Source organism: Cyprinus carpio, chromosome A5 (genome assembly GCF_018340385.1).
Source record: "Cyprinus carpio isolate SPL01 chromosome A5, ASM1834038v1, whole genome shotgun sequence".
NCBI classification, from domain to species: Eukaryota; Metazoa; Chordata; class Actinopteri; order Cypriniformes; family Cyprinidae; genus Cyprinus; species Cyprinus carpio.
This window is the reverse complement of record NC_056576.1, coordinates 18,290,016-18,313,198: the sequence shown is the minus strand read 5'-3', so window position 1 is coordinate 18,313,198 and position 23,183 is coordinate 18,290,016. Positions and strand designations below refer to the sequence as shown.

The following is a 23,183-nucleotide window of genomic DNA, read 5'->3' as shown; positions in this document are numbered from 1 at the left end:
GGTCGTCAAACTCAAAATAACCTATTAGATTTACTGTGCAGTGCCTGTGCAATGACATAACTATAATATAAGTTTGCCATTCATGCAGCAGCCCAGCCATTCGAGCTTTACCTCTACAGCTGACATTCTCAGACAGTAAAGAGTCAAAACAGAGCACTGGACCCTTAAAACATCATGCTGAGAGGCGCAAATGAGATGACATTTACTGATAACGTAGAGCCATATTCATTCATGTTTACACAGAGAAACCCACATTCACAAGCTGTGTCCCATGTATCTCAAAATATTCTGACTAGCATACTTAATATGGGCCTTCTTGATGAAATGACTTTATCCTCATTATTTGACTTTTTATGCTTAAGTAAAACATTGTGCTTTTTTAGTTTTGATATCAGCATGAGGGCAGAGGAGAAAGGACATGCTTACACCTTATCATATGTTTATATTTGGGAGGCTATTTTAGACTATTCTTCCCACCAGACCCACATTGTGACACTACAGTCAGCTGAGCATTATGGGATGCTTCTTTCTTTCAAACCACTGTGCAGTGGAAGTTTCAGAAGGTCACTGATAAAACCATGACCCTTATAGCCAGAGGTCACAGAGTTAATATCACCCTGTGTGTCTATTTTATGCCAACAGGTCACTTTCTGAAAAAGTTTATTGCTTTTACGTATTATATCAAAGTCAGGATAACTAAACAATAAATAAATTACAAGTAATTAATAAGTAAATATAAATCAGTAGATCTAAACTCCTTGAAAATGATCATGTGCTGCTGGTCTGTAATTCAATCCATAAATTTTTATGCAAATTTTAGGATATTATACACACACATGCAAACATACTACCATTCAAAAGTTTGGGATTTGGATTCAATATTTTGTTTTTTGTTTTGTTTTTGTTTGTTTTGTATTTTTTAATAAAAAAAAGAAATTTAATAACAATATAATTATTATAATGATATGATTATATTATTGAAATATATTTACAATATAAGTAAAAATAGAAAACAGTCATTTTAAATTGTAATATTACTGTTTTTGCTGTATTTTTGATCAAATAAATGCAGCATTAGAGACTTCTTTCAAAAACATGAAAAAAATCCTACTGACACCAAACTTTTGAACAGTCGTGTAAATATATTGGCATTTTTATATATTAATAATTCATTTTAATATACACAATTTTAATTTTAATATATTAATTTTAATTCACTTTAATATATTAAAATAAATGATAAACTAAATTTCCAGCTTGGATGGAAACATAGCCACAGTGGCCAGGAGGTCTGGTGTGTTGAGGTCAAGAGCCGTAGGATATGTTTGGAGTCTGTGGTTTTCCCCTTTCATGTCTAATGTGACCTTCGCACCTGGTAACTGATCTACTCTGCCAGTTGTCCGGTTCCCATTTTGGTTCTGTGACTCAATAGCCACATTGAGAGTCATTTAATTTTAGGCAATGCAACATTCCAGTAAGGAGTGATGTGAGAGGAACAAGAGAGAGCTTGAAATGGGAGGAGGCTCGTTACAGATAAAGATATACGGTCTGTTCATAAACTCATGGGTGGGGATATGTGTTCTTCACAGGGGTGATGGGACAGAAACAGGACAAGGAGCTAGGAAAAGAAGACGTCCTGACTGGCGCCGTTAGTGACTATGAGATCTTAAACCGAAGCGAGGAGGAAGCACATTCCAACAGCTCAGAAGAAACAGAGCAGAATTTTGTTCACTTGGACACCTCCATACTAGAGCCCCATCAGGAACCAACAAGACCTAATGACAACACCACTGAGCCCTCTTTAAACCAGAGGGGAAAAAAGATCAGACAGAGTTATGACACGGATGTTTCACAGAATGCCAGGACACCAAATCCTCAACTGAGCCTAGCAAGAGATTCATGTGCCTCAGAATTCAAAACAGCCACAGATATATCTAGTGCTGTGGACCAGCAACGACCTGACAAAACACACCTCAAGGATACTCCAAACATGTTAGAAGGCTCTTGTCAAGGGGACTCAACAGATGACGGCATGAACATTGAGAAGCATGAGACACAGACACTGTCTGAGAGACAGAAAGGGATGTTAGACACAAAGGCAATGACAAAGATGAGTGGTAATGTTGAAATAAAGAGGAAATCTTCTTTGGAATCAGAGAATGATATTTTACTTGAAAGACAGCCATTCCAGGAATTAGGAGTTTCAGAGGACAAATATAAACATGAAATGCAGACCCTAAGAAGTGACAAAATTAGGAGAAGTTGTGAAAAAGTTTGCAAAGAAAGTGCTGGAACTGTTCGACATGAAGAAAGTCCTGATGCAGACAGATTTGAATATTTGGACAGAGTTGATTCTTTATGTCCAAAGACTGTGACTACATGTCCGTCAATCACTGGAGTCCACTCAAATTCAAGTCGCCCGTGGCTTCAGAGTGCTAATAAGCAGGATAATTTACAGGGAGATAAAAATATCAATAGAGGTTTCTCACAATGTGTTTTCCAAGAACCTAATGATGCCTCACAGACACCCAAAGAAAACTTCAGAAACGACCAAAGAAACCCAACTTTCCGTACACCATTACTGGGAAAAGAAGAGACCGGATGGGGTAAAACTGAAGGTAAGGACAAAATCTTGCATATTCCCTTTGATTAACCTTGTTTATTAAGATCTAGAGTGACAACAATCAACTATTTTGACCCTGTTACGGAACCCACAAATCCAGACACAGCTCTAGTCCCGTTGAAGATTGAGGAGGACTTTGAACAAAAGTTGTTAAGCACATTCCATCCAGATTTAAGCCAAAGCTATACTTTGTTAAACACTGAAAAGCAAAATGATGACAAAGGGGCATTCACTCTCATGGAAAAACACTCAACAGTTATGTCATCTTAGAGTTTAACTGCATCCAGTGCTAAAACCGTCCCTGTTAGCAATGCACCTCACCCAGCCAAAAAGGGAGTACCCTGTGTGAAAAGAGACACTGAATCTGTTTGCCGAAAAGCTGTTCAGTTGAATTCCACAGAAAGCAGAAAAGACTATGATGGTCATCTTAACGGAAGACATAATACTTCTTCTTTACTTGAATTATCAAGTGAAAATGGTACATTTCAGGTGCATCAGGGCAAAAGAGTCTGAGTAAGAGTTTGTAACCCAAAGATCTACAAACTGAATGACATAAACACAAAGGTCAGCAGTAAATATGTAGCTCAAATGCTTGTAAACCATTTCAATTCTTTTTCTCACTCAGATTTTGATGCTGGTGATGCCGAAAGAGTCACACAGGTGGCTTCTTTGCAGCGGGAAAAAGAGCCTCTCTATTTCACAGCTGTGATCACACCACCACTTCAGATTCATACATTTCCTGATCAGGAGGCGAGGAAGTCATCTGACGTCTCTCATTTGTACGTTCCTCACGCTGAAATACAGAGCATGATCTCTGACATCCTACCCGCAGATGCTCAGACAGAGAAAAAGGCCAAAATCAAAGGAGCTCCACCACCTGTTCCGAAGAAACCAAAGAATCCCTTTAAAAAAGCTGCTGGCCGCAAGGAATCTGCTTCTCATTCCACAGACGAGCCAAGCAAATATTCGGACCTATTGCTCAGAAATATTAAAATGGGCAGAAGGCAGGAGGCACTGGAGTCCGTTGAGGACTTTAATATGGATCCATCATGTCTTGATATGTCACCTTATTATACTGAGTCCCCATTCTACATGTGCATGTCCTTAGATCCTGAGGCTGCTGATATTCCAAGATATTATTTAGCCCCATATGATGAAATTGTTGCACCTGACTGCGATAACTTGATAGGAACTCTCGATGACAAAGAACTAAAAGAAATGGATATGTCTCAGCTGAGACCACTGCTAAAAAAAAGAGCAAAAATAAAGGGCCCACCACCACCTGTGCCGAATAAGCCTCAAAATCCATTTGCTAAAACAGACACAGAGAAGAACCAAGCAAGCAAAGACTCTGATTTAGAAAATGTGGATCAGCCTTTGAAATATGGTAGATGTGACTCTGAAAGCTACATGATGGACATTGAGGATGAAGAAGACCTTGAACCCACCGCAGTCCCAACTAGATATCCTCACACCGCCTGTCGAATTCCAAGCAGTGATTCTTCTGCTTCAGAGGAAAACGAACTGTCCAGATACAGGCCCGTCTCTGAACTCATCAGAGACAGCAACAAAATCCAGGAGAAAGTGATACATCACAGCAGGACAAACATAATGGAAGCCAGGCCAGATGTGACTGTGGGAAGCCAAAGTCTAAAAGTATCGCAAATGAAGAGAGCCTTTGATGTACAAACATCTTCCCATAAAATGGAAAGAAGATCCTCGCCGAAAAAAGGTAAGACATGTTTTCAAGCTGATTGCATTCCTAGTTTTCACAAAGTTATAGAAAATCTTGATCAGATTTCTTTATATATATATATATATATATATATATATATATATATATATATATATATCACACGTTATAAATGGCTCTTTATAAATTAAAACATATAGCTGCATTAACATTTTAGAAAGGAGGTCCCTCAGATCATAATATCTAGGGACTTGATGAAGTTTGAAAAGCCCTACACCACACTGAAACAGAAAAACAAGACTCCAAATTAGATTTTAGGGCACATTGCACTTTGTAACATAATCCAACATGAGCATGACTTCATCCTTTTTTCACTCTTAACATAAAAACAAGAGTCCTGTAAAATGATCAGCTCACTTGAAGGCAAAGCACAACGTGTTTAAATGCATAAGATGGAAAAGCTTCTTTGGCTCAAGGTAGTGTTTGCAATGGAGAGATGCTCAACGGTCTTTCCGTTTATAAAATGACCTTACCAATTAAACCACAGTAACCGGTCAACCAGTATGGTACAATTTGTACCATCACTTCTCATTCACACACACAACTGATGTCCATGTAAGAAGGACATGAGGAGGAGGGGAGGGGAGAGGAGAACAAGGGCGTTTTCTCCCGTTCATTCAAATAAAGGAGAGGAGGGAAGCTATTGTGGCTAGCCGCAATTCACTGAGACAGTCACCAGCACAACTGAATCTGTGAGAAAAGAAATTAATGCTTTGAATTTGACGCTCTGAGAGACGTAGTACTGATAAAGGTAAGCGTTTTCGCTTTTGGTCATATTAATGCAAGGCAGGTCAGTGGTGCAATAGCCTCTACTGGAATGCTAGCTCGATTTTAGCAAGCATCACTGATTTTAAACAAGCTCTGGAAACAGCTAGTACCTTATCGGAAAAAAACACTTGCGCTCGTGCATGGTCATTTGCTGGCGATTCGGCTCATTTAGCGTCGTTTTCTGACATGTGAGACTACATCCAGCCTTTGATTATCATGCATATGGCGAGATAAGCAGAAATAGTGAGATATTAATTGAAAGTTGACCATGATGAACTGTGCCGGGTAGATAGCACGCCTCCACTTCAAAGCGGCACGTCGCATTTCGCCAGCACACGCAAAGAAAACACGCACGGCTCCAAACAAGCTGCACTGCTGATGCTTTTTCAGCTGTTTTCATTCATTTGTTCGGTTAGCGGTTAGCTCGTTTTCTCACCCCAGCAGAAGCCTGCCCATCCATCGATTATGTCACGTTTATTCATGCTTACTCTCGCACTATAGGAGAATATCTTATCTTTCTCTTCATCTTTCTCTCATCCGTCCATCTTTTCTCTTTTATTCTTAATCTTAATTAATTTTAGTAGAAATGTAAGTGGTGTGTGTTTATTTTTTATTTATTTATTTCGCCGGGATGCTCTTAACGCAGCTCGGCCATTAGAAAGCAAACACACTCACACACACACACACCGCCATACAGCTGACCTATTTCCAAAAGCACATCCATGACTTTATTGTGATGACTACATTTTATTCTCACAAACACAGCTGTTTGGATTCGTTTATGTTTATTATTAGTGTTATTAATGGTGGTTGCTCTTATTTATGAAGACACCGCCATCAATCAGGGTCCTACCAGATCTCAGCCGATGCTTCAGGTGATGCACATAACGCATTAATAAAGGCGACTCAAATATCCGGTGATTATTAATGTATAATTATGGATGTCGATTTATTTATCAGTATATAATATAATACTGGTTAGGAATAAGCACGCTGGCTGTGTCATAAAATCTAGACAGCATTTTTGGGCATCACGTGTGCATCATTTTTGTCCATCTTTGGTGTGTGCTTATTAGCTTATTAAAAAATGCTGTCTTTTTGGCAGCTCATTAGGTTTTGATCTTCTAGGAATTTACTGTTTGACCTGTATCTTACTTTAATCATGGTTGATAAACAATACAAATTTGTTCAAGAAAGAGAATGTTTACTTTTATAGTCTACATAATGTTGCATGAAATTTCATACACTGTAACCAATTTTGTCAAGTGAGCTAAAATATATGCTTCATAACATAAATTATCTGGTGAAGTATGTTTTAATATGACTGACTGAATCATTCAACTACTATTACACCAATGAAAGTTTGTTTCAAGTGTTCCTTACGATAACAAATGGTCATACCCACTTATGAACTAATACAAATAAATAGATTATTAGTCAAATATAGGATATTTTATTTATATTAAAATTTTTATCAATAAGTGACTAATTATGTATTACTGGAATTAATTACTTATTACTTATTCATTAATTTAAACAGTCTTTAGAGCGTGGCTTTTTCATATCAAGATGAATGTTTCTGCACAGTGGCTCAATGAAACTGACTCACAAAACTGCATTTAACTTCTCCTCTTGTCTTTTATGGAGACGTGCATGTACAGAGTGAAATGGAAAACTGATTTCCAGTGCTCTCTAGCTGACTGCTCATCTTACCCTAATAAGATACACTGTCAATATGAAGTCTGAAAGCAAAAGAAAAACATTGAAAATGCATTCGCTCATCAGCCATTAAGAATGTGTTATACTGCAAAATATAATTTTCAGGAATTTAATTATTAAATAAATAAAGTACCATTGTAAATATATATATATATATATATATATATATATATATATATATATATAAGAAATCATTACAACAAGCAAGAAAAACCTTTCTCTTCTCTTGTGTTTTCAGAAATGATCAGACGAGTGGTACGACAGAGTAAATTCCGTCATGTGTTCGGTCAGGCGGTGAAGAATGACCAGTGCTATGATGACATTAGGGTTTCGCGGGTTACCTGGGACAGTGCCTTTTGTGCAGTAAACCCCAAATTTGTTGCTATTATTGTTGAGGCTAGTGGTGGTGGAGCTTTCCTCGTTTTGCCTCTGCAAAAGGTAAGGGATAACCGTATATGAATTAAATGCTCACATAGCATTTATTCAGTTAGGTCACAATTATACAAAATGAGATATAAATTCATGCTCTCTTTTTTCTGTTTGCAGACAGGTCGTATTGACAAGGCCTACCCCACTGTTTGTGGTCACACGGGCCCTGTGTTGGACATTGACTGGTGCCCGCACAATGATCACGTCATTGCCAGCGGCTCTGAAGATTGTACAGTAATGGTGTGTTCAGCTCCTTCACCACATCCTCTCATAGAGACTCTGCTTGGGTCCAAGAGAATGATAATTATGAAAATATTTGCATTTTTGCCACACAGGTATGGCAGATCCCTGAGAATGGTCTCACTGCACCTCTTTCTGAGCCTGTCGTTGTGTTAGAGGGTCACTCCAAGAGGGTGGGCATCGTGATGTGGCATCCAACAGCCCGCAATGTTCTGCTAAGTGCAGGTATGAGATTTTAAAAGCAAAACAACCCTTACATTTATCATCTTGAACATCAAAAACATGTTATGTTGCATGACTGAATGATCAAAAACCACTTTTGTGTTCCCTCCTCTGTCAGGATGCGATAATCTCATCATCATTTGGAACGTGGGCACAGGAGAAGCTCTGATCAACCTGGAGGATATGCATCCTGACGTGATCTTCAACGTCTGCTGGAGTCGCAACGGCAGTCTTATTTGTACCGCGTGCAAGGATAAGAAAGTGCGTGTTATCGACCCACGCAAGGGGAAGATCATTGCGGTAAGTGAAAACATCTGGAATTACACTGAAGACTCTTTATTTTCACAGTTATTTGTATTTCACTGACATTGATGATCACAGGAGAAGGATAAGGCCCATGAGGGGGCACGGCCCATGAGAGCCATATTTCTGGCTGATGGAAACATCTTCACCACTGGCTTCAGTCGTATGAGTGAGCGGCAGCTGGCTTTATGGAATCCAGTAAGCCAAAATAAATGTTTGAAAAGTACGATTTTTTTTAGACACTTTTGTTAAATATGTTGATGTGCATCTCTTTAAAAAAACATGGAGGAGCCAATATCAGTGCATGAAATGGACCCCAGCAATGGAGTGTTGCTTCCCTTCTATGACCCTGACACTAATGTGGTCTACCTGTGTGGAAAGGTGAGCAAGTTTTATGTGATCCAGAAAGTATGAGTTCAGCTATATTGTATTGACTTCCACATAAACATATTAACATTGACACGTTGACTTAAATAAATTATACACAGCAATTTATTCAAATGAATTATATACTGTACTTTGACTGAGACAATTGTCTGATATGTACCTCTGGTACTTCTGTTTTTATAAAACAACTCAAAACATGTCAGTTTCATGCCATAGATCATCACTTTTGAGTTTTTAGCACTTTGATTAAGATTGTTAAAATATAAAAATTTGAATAATTTGGGGCCCCCCTAGAAGCCCCTTTTTATAAAAACACTCTCATAACAAAAATAGTGATATCACACAAAATTATAACACATTTTTAGTATATTTTAATGAGGTAATAAATAAAAATAAAAAATAAAAAAACAAACAAAAAAACCTGTAACCTTGTTTTCTGCTCCAGGGTGACAGCAGTATCCGTTACTTCGAGATCACAGACGAGGCGCCGTATGTGCACTACCTCAACACGTTTTCCAGCAAGGAGCCCCAGAGAGGCATGGGCTATATGCCTAAAAGAGGCCTAGACGTCAACAAGTGCGAGATAGCCAGGTATGCACTATTTGCACAGGAATTTCTTTAAATAGTATTTCTGAAAATAGAAAACAGGCCCAAGGTTTTCAGAAAGTGTGTGTGGCTTTAGATTCATCCCTGTTATCAGAGGTATTTGATGTGCTTATGGCAGTGTCAGAATGATGATATTTCCGAGAAACTCAACTGACTTTAGGCCAGCATTGCTGTGATTATGGTTCTCAGCAGTGTGATGTGATTGATGCTTCATTCCTGCTGCTAGGTTGATTCTATTCTCCAGTAGGGGAGGCATTAGCCTGTCATTGACTATAAAATCTTACTGATGACAATGTGGCACTGATCATGCTGTGGCTCCTAAAGGTCATGGAAATGTTATTTGACAACTAATGATCACTGTTAGCATCATTAGTTTTAGGATGCATTCTGTCATAAGGGTGTACATTCTGTGTTTAATCATTGTTGGAAATTGCATAGGCTATTACAAATCAAATTTACCCATGTTGGTGGGTGAAGAAAGCTTCTTGTACATAATTGTTCATCTTTTCTGTTTATATTAAAATGTAATTTATTCCTGTGATGGCAAGGCTGCATTTTCAGCAGATATTACTCCAGTCTTCAGTGTCACTGTCATGTAATCCTCCAGTCATTGTTCTAAAATGCTAAATTTGGTGATCCAGAAACATATTTTCAATGTATTATAAAAAAAAGTTGTGCTGCTTAATATTTTTTTGGGAACTTTTTTTAGGATTTGTTGATGACTATAAAGTTCAAAAAAATAGTATTTATTTGAAAAAGAAATCTTTTAAAACGTTGTAAATTGAAAAAGTAAAAACACTGTAAAAGTTTTTTGAGATTAAGATTGTGCTTATTACCATTAACACCAATAACATATTGGTTGTTTCTCACAGGTTTTATAAACTTCATGAGAGAAAGTGTGAGCCAATTATCATGACCGTTCCTAGAAAGGTACTTTTCACTGTATTGTGTTTGTTGCTCATTTAAAGCTGCAGTCCGTAAGTTTTGCCTCTTTGTCGCCATCTCTGTTTGAAAACCTGGAATTGCGGTTACTTGCGGAATTATCTTCCTTGCTTGGGTTGTACTCTGGCACGGCTCCAGCGCGGATGAATCTAATGTTTTGCGGAGTATGTGTGGCAGTCAGTCACCGCACTGGTGAGAATCCTATATTTAGTAATCACAGATTCTAGCTATGTCTTGGAATATATGACCCAAATAAGAATTTTCACCGTATATTGTCATCTTAACAAGTAAGTAACAAGTCTGCCCCTTCGAACTGGTTGTCTTTAAAATACAAATCTTGTGTAATTGTAATCCCAAACTATCTGTAATCAGAAGACGCACATTTAAAACTGGAATATAATTTAATTTCATTCATATGTGTTTCATATAATCCTTTCTGGATTACAATCCAAATGATTTTTGACATTTAATTGTTCTGGCTGCTGTGGGAAAAGGCTATAAACGACCCACCACCTGCAGGATCCTCACATACGAAAGCCTAGTAGCCGGAACAACTTCTTTATGTTTACAGACGTGACGTAATGACGCAGCAACATGCTTGAATTTCCCGCGCAAACCTACCGGTACCACTCCGAAAAGATTATTATAAGCTAACCGTTGTGAATCGGGCTAAAGCAAGGCTATAGGTTTGAACACTGGCTGGTTATGTATTTGCTGAAATATCATTTTTAACCAAAAAAAGTTACGGACTGCAGGTTTAATCATTCTGTATGAATTTGTTATTCTTCAGTATATTCCAAAAAATCAGTTATTAAAACAATGATTGTTAATAACGATGTTCAGCTGATGAGTTTTTATTTATTTTGTGTTTAGTTTTTACTGGGATAGCTCAATCAAAAGTGTGATTTTTATGCTCATTAATTAATTAAGAAAAGGGGAAGCACTTAGTTTCAATTGACTTTAAGCAGCAGATGTTTTCAGAGAAAACAAACAGCATGAATCCAAAATACTCATTACGGTATTTCCTGTCTGCTTTGTTTTTGGCAGTCAGACCTCTTTCAGGACGACCTCTATCCAGATACAGCAGGTCCAGACCCAGCGCTTGAGGCCGAGGAGTGGTTTGACGGAAAGAATGGCGAACCGATCCTGATCTCGCTCAAACACGGTTATGTTCCGGGCAAGAACCGCGACCTCAAAGTAGTCAAGAAAAATGTGCTGGATAACAAAGCACCCAAGAAGGTGGAGGAGCCAGCAATTCCCCAGAAACCTGCCTCTCCTCAGCTAACCAAAGTAAGTATGATGCTTCATTGACTTGTTATTTTTTACCCACTAATAATTGGTGCTAAAGCATCTCAATCTGCTTTGCAGAAGAATGAAGTGAAGTTAGAGGAGCTGCTGCGAGAAGTCAAGTCCCTTAGAGATCTGGTCACGCTGCAGGACAGGAGAATCGCCAAACTGGAAGAGCAAGTGGCTAAAGTGGCAATCTAAGACACTGGTGGTGGTCTGAGCCATAGCGTCAGTATGGAGAGAGAGAGAGAGAGAGAGATTCAGTTGGGCAAGGGGGGTCAGTCACTGCCAAAATTTCTCAATTTGACTCAATCATTCCGCTTGGTGTTTCTCACAAGGACGACCTCAAGGAACATTCCAAGATGGACTTTTACTTTTTGTAAAGTCTCCCCCAAAGCATTCGCATAGCAGAAGCAAAATTGTGGATATGAGTGGTCATTGGTTTTAACTGATGTTTTACATTTTGTTTTACATTCTTATTTCTTTTGTTATTGTAACATTGTTTCCATGAGTATTCTGATATTAAGCGGCATGTTACAGAGTGTCGTTGTATATACACATCAATATTTCTCTTTCCTTTTTTGTTGTGCTGCCAAATTTGAGGTGAATAAGTCCACCTCCCCTTCTATTTCTACTTTTATATGTTTTTCCCAGTTTTAGATAGTGGCTTATTGAAAAACAAGACATACTATACAAAGTGGGACATCTGCAGAAAAGGAAGTGTGAACTGTGTGGATGGGAATTTAAAGTGATTGTAAAGGCAACTAATCATAGATGATAAGGATACGAGTTAGTGTAATCTAAGAAATGCTCATAACCATTAAAATTCAGCATTTAGGATTCATCAGGATTGATTTGGAAAGTCAGTCCAAATAATGTCCCTTGAGATGTAAGCGCATAGTCATTTCCTCCATTGCCTGCTTTGGGATCATCATAATTGATTATAAAGCATCCAACAACAGGGTTTTTTAACATATAATACAATCAGTTACAATATATCCAGAAGCAATAACTTCATGTTGCAGAATGAATGTGAACGTAAACCTAAACCTGTTAGACTTTGGCAAGTATTGTTGAAAATGCATTCCTCGTGCATATTCTTCATAAATCAAAAACCTACTGCTCTAACCTAATAGTAATTATGAAATTACTGTTGCACCTCAGGAAATCAATCACTCTGAAGTCAGAAATATTGGATGCTCAACACTTGTCATTTGCATGATGTTTTTGCCACAGAAATAGTACCTTATTTTGATTAGGAAATGGCTATTTTTTTGTTGTCATTATCCATGTTCTCCAGTTTTCCCCTGCTTTTGAATTATTCTCATGTTACAGAATCCTGGGCTGACACATGCTCTGATGAGTGAACTTGGTTTTAAGAGGCAGTGGCTACCTGCGAGCTCTTCTGATGTACATGTACTGTAAATGTATTGGTGCCTCTATGTGTGTTTCTGGTTTTAGACAGACCTCCTCAGTTGACCACTGCTGGAGGACAACATCCATAAAAATCTGAGCACTTATCTGTGTTCTAAACAGTCTTGTGCATGCATTCCAAACTTCACCTAAAATAAAAAAAGTTGACTTTACAATAAATCTTTTCATTCATGATTCTTCATGAAGTCTGCTATCATTTTCTAGTTTGTAGAACTGTTTACAATGATGTCATGAATCTGAGCAGACAAAATGCTCTTATGTTTGACGATATAAAAAGTTATTATTAATCTAGCTTGAATACTTGATTATGGATAGTCAACCGATAGATACAAAGTCTACACCTTTCTGTGAAAAATCACCTTTTGAAAAAGGTTTTTTAAATTTATTTATTTATTTTTTGCAGCTCTGCTTTGTTTACAGCGGTAACCAAGGAGACACTATATTGCAGGTGTTCCATAAGCGCCACCTGCTGTCTGAGAGTGAATTTGCATTTTTATCATAATTTCACAAAGCTCAAGTCGGATCATTCTGTTTGCCTTAAATGTGGGGTAGTCTTGTGCTAGTGGTTAGAGAGCTTGACTCCTAACCCTAAGGTTGTTTGTTCGAGTCTCGGGCTGGGAATACCACGACTGAGGTGCCCTTGAGCAAAGCACTGAACCCCCAACTGCTCCCCGGGCGGCGCAGCATAAATGGCTGCCGACTGCTCCGGGTGTGTGTTCACTGCTGTGTATGTGCACTTTGGATGGGTTAAATGCAGAGCACGAATTCTGAGTATGGGTCACCATACTTGGGTGTATGTCATGTCACTTGCACTCATTTGCACTTAAAGGGTTAGTTCAGCCAAAAACGAAAATTATGTCATTAATGACTCACCCTCATGTCGTTCCAAACCCGTAAGACCTCCGTTCATCTTCGGAACACAGTTTTAAGATATTTTAGATTTAGTCCGAGAGCTTTCTGATCCTCCATTGAAAATGTATGTACGGTATACTGTCCCACGTCCAGAAAGGTAATAAAAACATCATCAAAGTAGTCCATGTGACATCAGAGGGTCCGTTAGAATGCATCGAAAATACATTTTGGTCCAAAAATAACAAAAATTACGACTTTATTCATCATTTTCTTCTCTCTTCCGGGTCTGTTGTAAACGCGACTGCTGTGACTGTTGACGTACGGCGCTGCTGACGTGTTTTCTGGTGCGCCCAATAACAAAGATAACACGTCAGCAGCGTCGTACGTCAGCGGCGTCACTGCAGTGCTGTGAACGCGCTCACAACAGACCCGGAAGAGAAAGAAAAATGATGAAAAGTCGTAATTTTTGTTATTTTTGGACCAAAATGTATTTTCGATGCTTCAATAAATTCTAACGGACCCTCTGATGTCACATGGACTACTTTGATGATGTTTTTATTACCTTTCTGGACATGGACAGTATACCGTACATACATTTTCAATGGAGGGACAGAAAGCTCCTCGGACTAAATCTAAAATATCTAAAACTGTGTTCCGAAGATGAACGGAGGTCTTACGGGTTTGGAACGACATGAGGGTGAGTCATTAACAACATAATTTTCGTTTTTGGCTGAACTAACCCTTTAAATCTTGAAATGATGCACTTTAATTTAAATAAAAAATAAATGCTCATGCTACATGTATGTAGCATCTTTTTTGGAATGTGATTTAAAAACATATAATTTCAAATAGCTACAGAGATTTTAAGGCCAGTTCAGCCTGTAATAGAGCAGATAAACATCTTGTTCATGTAGTCTTTCATTCTTTCTTGTCTCTTGCTTAAAATAAATAAAATAAAATCAGCAATCAAAATCAGAATCGGCTCATTTGCTTGTAAAAAAAATGGTAATCGGAATTTGCCATGAAAAATAATAATTGTTGAATGCCTAGTTTTTGTAGATAGCCCCTTCTGGTTTCCTCAAACAGTCATAGCAACTTTGACTGACTATTCAGAGTAAGTCAAGAGTGAGTGAGTACACTGGTCCACTTAAAGGAGTAGTTCACTTCCAGAATCCTGTTGATGGGCACCATTGATTTCCTTTAAACTGGTATATACAACATGTGTGTGTATTTTGAATGACAATGTATATATGGGTGGTGTCCAACTGGACTGATTCTAGCTGCAAAGATGCCTTTTTTTTATTTGTTGTTTTTTCAGTCCAACCGTACACGTACATATACTCCGTTTTGTATACGCAGGTAAAAATCAATATGTTATGCCCACATATATATTATTTAGTGAGTAGCTGGTCATTATTGCAAAATAAACCCCTTTCAGGGTGATACAAGACCCCTACATTATCCCAAGGACATTTTCTCTTTACTGTTATTTCAGAGGCATGTATAGACATTTATTTGCCATGTCTGTTCACAGCAAGGTTTATTATTCTGTAGTAAAGAAAGAATGACATGAAAAAAGACATACAACATCCTTCAGCCTCAACTCTCTCAAGATTAGCTTAGGTGCTCTGAAAGCAGATGGTTTCATAATCTTTTATGTCTTAACAAGTCATTAAAAGTCCAAACTGCCTCAAAAGGGCTGCCATATTGAAAACTAATTCTGAGGGGCCTATAGGATAGACTTTACATTCCAACAGATGAACCTCAAAATATTCCTACAAATATTGTTTTTTAAATATATTGAAACGGTACGTTTTAGTCTCACCATCATTATATGTTGCTGTTCTTTGGGTTTGAGACTTACCACAGCAGCTCTATATTTTTCAGGTCTCAACACCCTGTCCATTGTTCCAGCAGTGGTTCGCGACACGTGTGCCCTCTCCCCCATGGATCATGTGAGCACAGGAAACATAAAGCTCTTCCTCAAGGACCTGAAAGCTTCTGTTTGAAGGCCAAATACAAACCCAAACTATTTTACAAGGGACCATCAATGTCTGTATTTAGATTTAATGGTTAGAAGAATGCATCTTTAAAGGCACTTTTGTTTTTAAGTTCAAGATACTGGATGAAAATGGGAATCTGGAGTTTGAAACAAACTGTGCTGCATCTGGTGGCTTGAAGTTCTCCAGTGCATGGGCCGGGGGAAAAAAACTCGGCTCTCCCCCAAACAGCCTTAACGAGAACAGTGTGTCTGGAAAAGGCCCAGTCAGTCTTTCTGGGACAGAGTAAACGCAGGAGAAGGAGGAGGAGGAGGGGACAACAGAAGTTTCTTCCCCCCACACCAATCCAACTGTTCTTCATCGTGCAGTCTGTAACAACAGACATCCAGAGGAGGAAACAGCAGACGCTTTCTCCTCCATGTTAGATCATCTTCAGTCAGCATGTTTTAGAACATCAGCACATGAAAGTAAGTATGAACTCTTTCATTTCAACTTTTCTTTTGTCTGTTTTCTATTTTAGTAATGTCGTTCCTGTCCATGTAACGATAGACAGATGACTAATACTTTGCAGGAATGCACAGCTTTACAAGGCTCATGTCCAGTTGTGGCTACCTAAGTTTAAAACTGTTCTCTAACTGTTTAGCAGATTCTCTAACAAAGAATGGTTCTAGACTGGACTCTCACAGTTGAATTTGGCAAGATGACCCTTTTTTTTTAAAGCAACAGAAAAAGGAAGTTCATGTGCTAAGGACAGAACTTTTTGATGTTTGAAAATGCTTTGAAGCCAGCATAAAAACACTGACTGAGACTAATATTAATGCTGTGTGTGTGTTTTTGAGAGTTACGCGCCACATGAGACTGATACTATTTCTGTTGTGCACCAAATGTCCAGTGATTATTATGGCCGTCAGCTTGAGAACAGATGCCACAGAGTGGAGAGAACTCAGATGAAATACCTTTATTTAAAGAAATGAACCGTCGTAATTTATGTTGGTTCACCAGCTGTCTTTTGTAGATCTATATTTATTATATACTATATGAACTTAAGGCTTGTTCATTTATATTTTTATACATTTATTTAAAATATTTAACTGTTAAATTCTACATTTACTAATACAGTTGTAACATTTTAAGTTGTATAAATTCACATTATGTTAATCAGTATACATCATTATGAACAAACAGGAATGAGCAATTAACTAGTACATTTTAGAAACTAACATTTTCTTAGATTAATAAATGCTGTAAAAATGGTTGTTTATTGTGAGAATCCAATGAGGTTTCTATGGTGCTTTGAATTTTGTCTTAGATTTTAACTAACTATTTATCTTTAAAGCTGAAGTTAGTGAGTCCACATCGATAACATCCCAGCTAACAAAAATAGGTTTTAAGAACAATTTGCTAACATTCCCACTAAGTTATGAAATCATGTTTTTTCTATATGTTCTCTGAATGTTCAAAATCTCTCTTTTTTTATTTAATTTTTTTTTTTTTTTTGATTATACAAACATTAGAGAAAATATTAACGGAAAGTTTAATTTTTTATTTTGCTAATGTTAGGGGACAGTTATTAAAAGACCAGATACATTTGAAAGAACTTTCTAGTGTTACTGGATTCGTTCATAACTTCAAGAACCTTACCAGAATGTTAGCCAAAGTTCTGAGAACAGTCCCTGTTAGCTTTACTGTTAAAAACTGGTAAATTTTCTTAAAATTGAGTAATTAAAATGCCTTTATAACCGTCTCAGGTATTCAGTCACAGGATGGACCACTCAGATCTCCAATGCCTCATTGGCCTGTCTGTCATTCTGCTGAGCAGGCGCCCCACTTATGCCACCCCAGACATTTTTAATGACTCCTTGGAGGGCAGTGGGCAGTGGGACTTTACCCCAACACCTGGCATTTCCTCCTTCCTTAATGAATCAGTGAAGTTCACCTCCATAGATGGAGAAAAACGTAGCAAATCATTCTTGGATCAGCTGGTGGACTTCTTACAAGAGAACCACCTTCCCATAATCGTCATTACTACATTACTTCTACTCATCATCACCATCCTCGGCTTGGCTGCCATCCTGAGTCGCCGACATAAAGTCAGCACCTACTATCCTTGCGCTTTCCCTTCCAAGATGTACGTGGATGATCGAGACAAGACTGGAGGAGTGCGCTTCTTCAGCGAAGTCTTGGAGAAAGCCAACACCAGCTCCAGTGAGGAGCCGGTGAATTCTGCCAGGCGGCTCCAAGAGGACATCATGCTGGCTACCAAGAACCTACGAACTCCAATCAAGATGCCATTGAAGGAGAAAAATAAAACAGTGGAAGACCAAAAACATGCGGAAGATGAGGAATGTGTTCAGTGCGACAAGAGTCAAGAGGAGAGCTGTGGCTCGCTAGAGGACAAGACCACAAATCAGTCTGCTGTTGAGGATACTGTGGAAAAGAGTGCCCCCAGCAGGTCCCAGGATACAGTCCCTGCTTGTGACATGGAAAATACTGACCCCTCAGACTCTGGGCCCCCTGAAGAGAGCAAACATTCATCTGGGTCAGAGAATTTGGAGATCCAAGAGGACACGAACAAACAGGATGTTGCTACTTCAGGCTCAACATTTATCAGTGAAGAGAAAACAGCATTTTAGTGTGGACATTTTTAAAGCCTTAAAGGAAACACTTAGATGTAAATACAGACCAAAGTGTGTTTCTTGGACACATTGTAAAACTTAAAAATGTAGTATGAAGTTTCAGTGAGATCATCAGTTTTTTCAAGGAAAATATACAGATTTAATATTGTTTGTGACTGTTTATTTCAATGTACCACATATAAATGTAATAATCTGTTTTAATTTTTTTTTTTACTCAAGTGTAAATGGTATGAACGGATGCCTGTTAGGCAAGACATAAAAACTGCATTTTAAATGTTGGTTGTCATGAATCTCTTTTCATTTGACATGACTCTTTACCCCTAAATCAGAAATATTATTTATATTGTTTGCTTTACTCTCTATTATTACCAATGACATCCATAAAGAATAGAGCGGTTAGGGAAGTAGATTGCAAAGGCTTAGGCATGAAGAATAATATTTTATGTCTCATGATCTATTGTTATCTTCCATCTAATGGCTCACAACACTGCAATGCACTATAAACACACACACACGCATCCAAAAAATAAAGCAAGCACTCTTGCTACTCCAATTAAGGAGACAAATCTTAGTGTCAGCTTATTGTTTACACATTCTAGCTCTAAATATTTCCTTTCAAGGTCGAGGGGTATTCAGCCACAGCTGTAGAATGCCACAAAGCCCCATGCAAACGGTTTATTCTAAGACCAGTTAGTCTCAACATGTACTTTATGAAGAACATGATATTCACGATATAAACTTGCTATTGGCATATTTATGAGATTAGACCAGATTTCTTAATCTGAATATCTTAAATAATGTTAATAAATGCTGGTCAGTGCAATAACTCCACTCTCTACAACCAGTGGTAGTTTGCTTCAGATCTTTTGTGGCTTCAGATCTGTTGGTAGGTCATTTATACCTTAACAGTTCATGAAACAATCATCAAAATTGAGTTTTAGCCTTAAAATGCAAGTACTTTAGACATTTACTCATCTTTTAATGCTTCAGACAAAAACTGCACACTACTAGACCTCAGCATTAGTGGAAGAAATCCATCATCTATGGTGTTCTTTTTCACCTGGATCATTTAGAACTTTTCTGAATAGTTACCTTTTTTGAGCCAGAATAGAAAACCATATACTAGCCCTGCTGAAACCAAGTACAATGCAGAACCAGTTAATCACTTCAAATTTTAATTGTAATTGTACTTTATATTTCTAGATCTCAGGGTATGCAGTATTAAATCCAATGCCCACATGCCTGAGGTTTACACATGCTTTATTTAGAGTATGGATGTCATCAAATAAAAGCCCAGCATCATCATGACAATAACATTTTTGTTCCTTAAAAACTAAAATAATACAATAAATACAATACAATAATTTGTGTGCGTGTTCAGCTAGCAAGTGAAACCACTTACACTCTTTTTCACTACATCAACATATCTTAACAAATATGGCTTGGACTTTAACAGTATATTGGTCAGTACTTTCACATTGTGCGTTTAAAAGACTGGCTACAGTGCAAGAGTTGGAGAGCTTTGGTCTAAACTCACAGGGAAGATAAAGAGCAATGGTTCTCAACTGGTTTTGTTTCCAGAGCTAGATTTTACATTGGACATTAAATGGTGATCCAACCCCAAACGCTGAGATTTATTACAATAGAGGATCAAGTGCGCCTCCTAGTTGCGGGCCATGGTAGTCTTCTCACCCGGTTCACCTTCCTGCTTCAGACGGTAGTCTGCCAAAGCTGCTTTAATGGCATCCTCAGCCAGCACTACAAAGCACAGAGGGCAAGGTCAGTTACAGAACAGGAACATCTTAAATACAGGAACATTCTAAATAAAATGTGTATTATACATATACATGTTACTTTTATCAACCGGAGCAGCAAATATAATGCAAACATTAAAGGAACACTTACTTGAGCAGTGCAGTTTGACCGGTGGAAGGCTAAGCTCCTTAGCAATCTCAGTGTTTTTTATCTTTAGGGCTTCATCAATCTATACATTGATGAGATTTTTAAGTTTAATACTTTTATTAGGACAAAAACACTACGTTATTATCAAACTTTGTTACAATGCAGATAAAAAAAAAAGAAAAGAAAAAGAAGACAAACATTTGCACTGAAGCAAGAAGAACTAGAACTCGCAAATGTGACCATTTTTACTTACAGATTTGCCTTTAACCCACTCAGTAGCCAATGAACTGGAAGCAATAGCAGAACCACAGCCAAAGGTTTTGAACTTGGCATTCACAATCTTCCCAGCCTCATCCACCTCGACCTAGGTGGGAAAAACAACCGTACACATCAGTTCATCATCAGTATTGTATCTGAACTCCAGACTGTGTTTAGACTCTATAATGAATGTACTGTTAAAAAAAAACCACACACAAACTGTGTAGAAATCAAATGACTGTTTTTGTGAGATAAAGAGTTCATATGAAAAAAATGCAATAGAGCTATGAAAAATGGCTTAAACAGAAGCAGTCTTGTGACCATTATTTTTTTAGGTGTTATAAAACTGGTGATTTGTTGAATGTTTTTTAAAATCATTATTGAATTATCTTGTTATAAACTATATATTGTTTGTGGGTTATTGCATTTATTGGGTTCATAGTAAAAGCCTAATCAGGGACAAGTGCTGCAAATATTATATTCTGTTTTGTCCCTGTCAAATAAATAAATAAACAAATAGGATAGGACAGGATAGGACAGGATAGGATAAAATATGCAGACTCATCCTGTGTACGCACTCAACCCAATCTGAGGCTTCAGTCATGTTACAGAGAATTAAGATCCTGAAAGAATCACCTACTTAGATACTACACTTTTGTGTGTGTGTGTGTGTGTGTGTGTGTGTGTGTGTGTGTGTAAGTTTGCAATACACGTTTAATATGTTTCCCTTTTTATAGCCTATGCATTGTTCATGTCATGTCACAAATACAGACATGCTTGTCATCAAATACCTGTGCTATAAAAAGACAGTTAATAAGCCTACAATAGTAAACATACCAAGTGAGACAAAAAATTACAATTTAGGAAGATCAGTAAAACAGTCTATTGTTAGGCGAGACAGAATTACCTGCAGTTTCATCACATCTCCACACGCAGGGGCACCAACCAGCCCTGTGCCCACATTCTTGGCATTTTTATCCAAAGACCCTACATTTCTTGGGTTCTCATAGTGGTCCACAACCTTTAAAATAAAAATAACGTTCAAAGGAGGGGCCAATTGAGTTTTTTGGCTCAAAAAGTCAGGATCTTGTGTCAGTGCATTTTATTGTTATATAAGACAAATAAACGTCCATGCCCCAATCTCTCCCATTTTGACCTAGTTAGTTGTGTACTCATTTTGCCAAAATACAAATTTCTAAAAAATTATGACTTTACATGTTGTCTTATACATAAACCATGGACTGAAAAAAAATTAATTCTTAATTCTTCAGTTTATACTAAATGTGATCTCAAACAATATAAACTGACTTAAAGAATTAAAACTGACTGACAGCCAAAAAAAATTGAAGCTTGCTGTCACGCGTTAGTCCAGTGTCAATACTGTCATTATGTATCACGAGATGTCAGACACACAGGAAAGCACTTACATAAGGTCAATGCGAAACACTTCACTAGCAAATTGCATGAGTCATACTAGCTTACCTTTTTGTGATACCCACATTGTATCCACAACTGAGGAGCTGAAAGCGTTTTGAGAATTAGCGGTGACGCGCACTTCTTCACAAGCAAAGCCGCCATGACAGGATATATGAAATGACGCACTTGAAAACTCAAACAGCGGATTTACACAAGCATGCCGTTTGGTCTCGTAGATTTCTACGACTATCGCGAGATTTGAGGCGAGCGGAGAGCAAATTTTATGTACAAATTAGTTTTATACCTTTATTATTTATCTATACCCTATATGCATTTATTATTAAATGTATATATACTTTTTGTTTTGTTTTTAACTTGAACAGGTAAAACGTTTTCATTTAAAAATACAAAGCATTAAAGCTACAAAGTTTGCCGCTCATATTCTGAATAAAAATTGCATCGACCATGTAAGGATTTTAATAAACAGAAACTGATTAACGCAAAAATTGTTGTTTTGTAGAGCAGCAGATTTTTGTTTGTGTTTTATTTTATGCTATAGGCTACCTTTTCTGAGTGTTGAAACTTTGCAGCTTCCCTGGTGCATTTATTGTGTATATTAAACAATGGTATAAATTTGATAATTATTATTAATGGTAGGACTTGTAATAGCAGGGGCATGTTCAAGCTCAAACCGGTGCGCAACGTTTTGCTACGGTTTCCGGGTTGAACAACATGTTTCCTGGAAACGGTGTGCAATGGGGTTTTCTCTTGTTTGGTGGGTGTGTCAAAAATGTCAGCCCAATCAGCAGCAACATGTATATAAACCACGCGGTGTTAAGACTGATTTAATCTTCTGCGTCGGACATACGCCGTAGGATGTGCGTCAGTTTTCATTTATACTTCTGCTTCGTTGTCCAAGAGGGTCTGGCTGCAGACGAGTGGAGCTTCACTCAAGAGCGGAAATATGTCCTAGAATACGTTTAAAATACACATTTTGAGGGCCTCTGCCTTTTGTTCATGTTTGTTTTTTAACTATACATAGTTCAACTACTGCAGTACACATGCAAACCGCTAGTCTGCATGTTGCTGGTGTAACCCGCAGTACCACGACAAAAGCCGAAGAATAAGCAGCTTGTCGGAGAAGCATTAGCCGTGATGGCGGCCAATAAATATCAAATAACAGATCATTTATTTAAAACTACAAAAAAGAGACGACAACGGAACAGCAGAAGATGGCATTCTTTCAGTCTCCAGAAGGACTTGTAACATGGCGGAACAACTGTTTGTCGCGGACAACAAAGTGATGTAATGCTACATTTTATAATAAATGATAAGACACTTGTTCTTTGCTTTGTTTTATTTTGTAACATTAAAATATATTAAAGTGCAAAACACACACACAAAAA

General features: G+C 37.7%; 3 protein-coding genes across 4 annotated transcripts; 2 read left to right on the top strand and 1 right to left on the bottom strand.

The window, feature by feature from the left end:
- Positions 1–1,589: 1,589 nt before the first annotated feature.
- On the top strand, positions 1,590–12,892 carry LOC109073106 (coronin-1C-A-like). Of its 2 annotated transcripts, XM_042756098.1 has the most exons (12): positions 1,590–2,618; positions 3,249–4,355; positions 7,102–7,301; positions 7,410–7,532; positions 7,628–7,757; positions 7,873–8,054; positions 8,136–8,255; positions 8,334–8,438; positions 8,890–9,035; positions 9,923–9,980; positions 11,040–11,282; positions 11,361–12,892. In XM_042756098.1, the coding sequence occupies exons 1-12, from the start codon at positions 1,595–1,597 to the stop codon at positions 11,478–11,480; spliced, it is 3,558 nt and encodes a 1,185-aa protein (XP_042612032.1). In that variant the 5' UTR covers positions 1,590–1,594; the 3' UTR covers positions 11,481–12,892. The 2 variants fall into 2 exon arrangements, with proteins under 2 accessions (XP_042612032.1, XP_042612036.1); XM_042756102.1 differs by lacking the exons at positions 1,590–2,618; positions 3,249–4,355 and adding an exon at positions 4,955–5,127.
- A 2,883-nt stretch (positions 12,893–15,775) lies between these two features.
- On the top strand, positions 15,776–18,479 carry LOC109073088 (transmembrane protein 119-like). Its single transcript, XM_019089259.2, has 2 exons — positions 15,776–16,032; positions 17,314–18,479. Exons 1-2 carry the CDS (start codon positions 16,027–16,029, stop codon positions 18,196–18,198), a joined length of 891 nt encoding a protein of 296 aa, XP_018944804.1. The 5' UTR covers positions 15,776–16,026; the 3' UTR covers positions 18,199–18,479.
- Positions 18,480–19,444: 965 nt separating this feature from the next.
- Positions 19,445–22,000, bottom strand: LOC122145036 (iron-sulfur cluster assembly scaffold protein IscU-like). Its single transcript, XM_042756284.1, has 5 exons — positions 21,844–22,000; positions 21,269–21,382; positions 20,357–20,467; positions 20,107–20,185; positions 19,445–19,959 (listed from the first exon to the last, which is right to left on the bottom strand). The coding sequence occupies exons 1-5, from the start codon at positions 21,937–21,939 to the stop codon at positions 19,865–19,867; spliced, it is 495 nt and encodes a 164-aa protein (XP_042612218.1). The 5' UTR covers positions 21,940–22,000; the 3' UTR covers positions 19,445–19,864.
- Positions 22,001–23,183: the final 1,183 nt, after the last annotated feature.

Bases quoted from the DNA above. Each gene is read 5' to 3' on its own strand.
- LOC109073106 (XM_042756098.1), top strand. From the start codon at position 1,595: ATGGGACAGAAACAGGACAAGGAGCTAGGAAAAGAAGACGTCCTGACT. The intron at 2,619-3,248 runs GTAAGGACAAAA...TTTCTCACTCAG, and splicing joins CGGATGGGGTAAAACTGAAG to ATTTTGATGCTGGTGATGCC. The intron at 8,439-8,889 runs GTGAGCAAGTTT...TTTCTGCTCCAG, and splicing joins TGGTCTACCTGTGTGGAAAG to GGTGACAGCAGTATCCGTTA.
- LOC122145036 (XM_042756284.1), bottom strand. From the start codon at position 21,939: ATGGCGGCTTTGCTTGTGAAGAAGTGCGCGTCACCGCTAATTCTCAAA. The intron at 20,468-21,268 runs GTAATTCTGTCT...TTTCCCACCTAG, and splicing joins GAGATGTGATGAAACTGCAG to GTCGAGGTGGATGAGGCTGG. The intron at 20,186-20,356 runs GTAAGTAAAAAT...ATCAATGTATAG, and splicing joins AGTGGGTTAAAGGCAAATCT to ATTGATGAAGCCCTAAAGAT.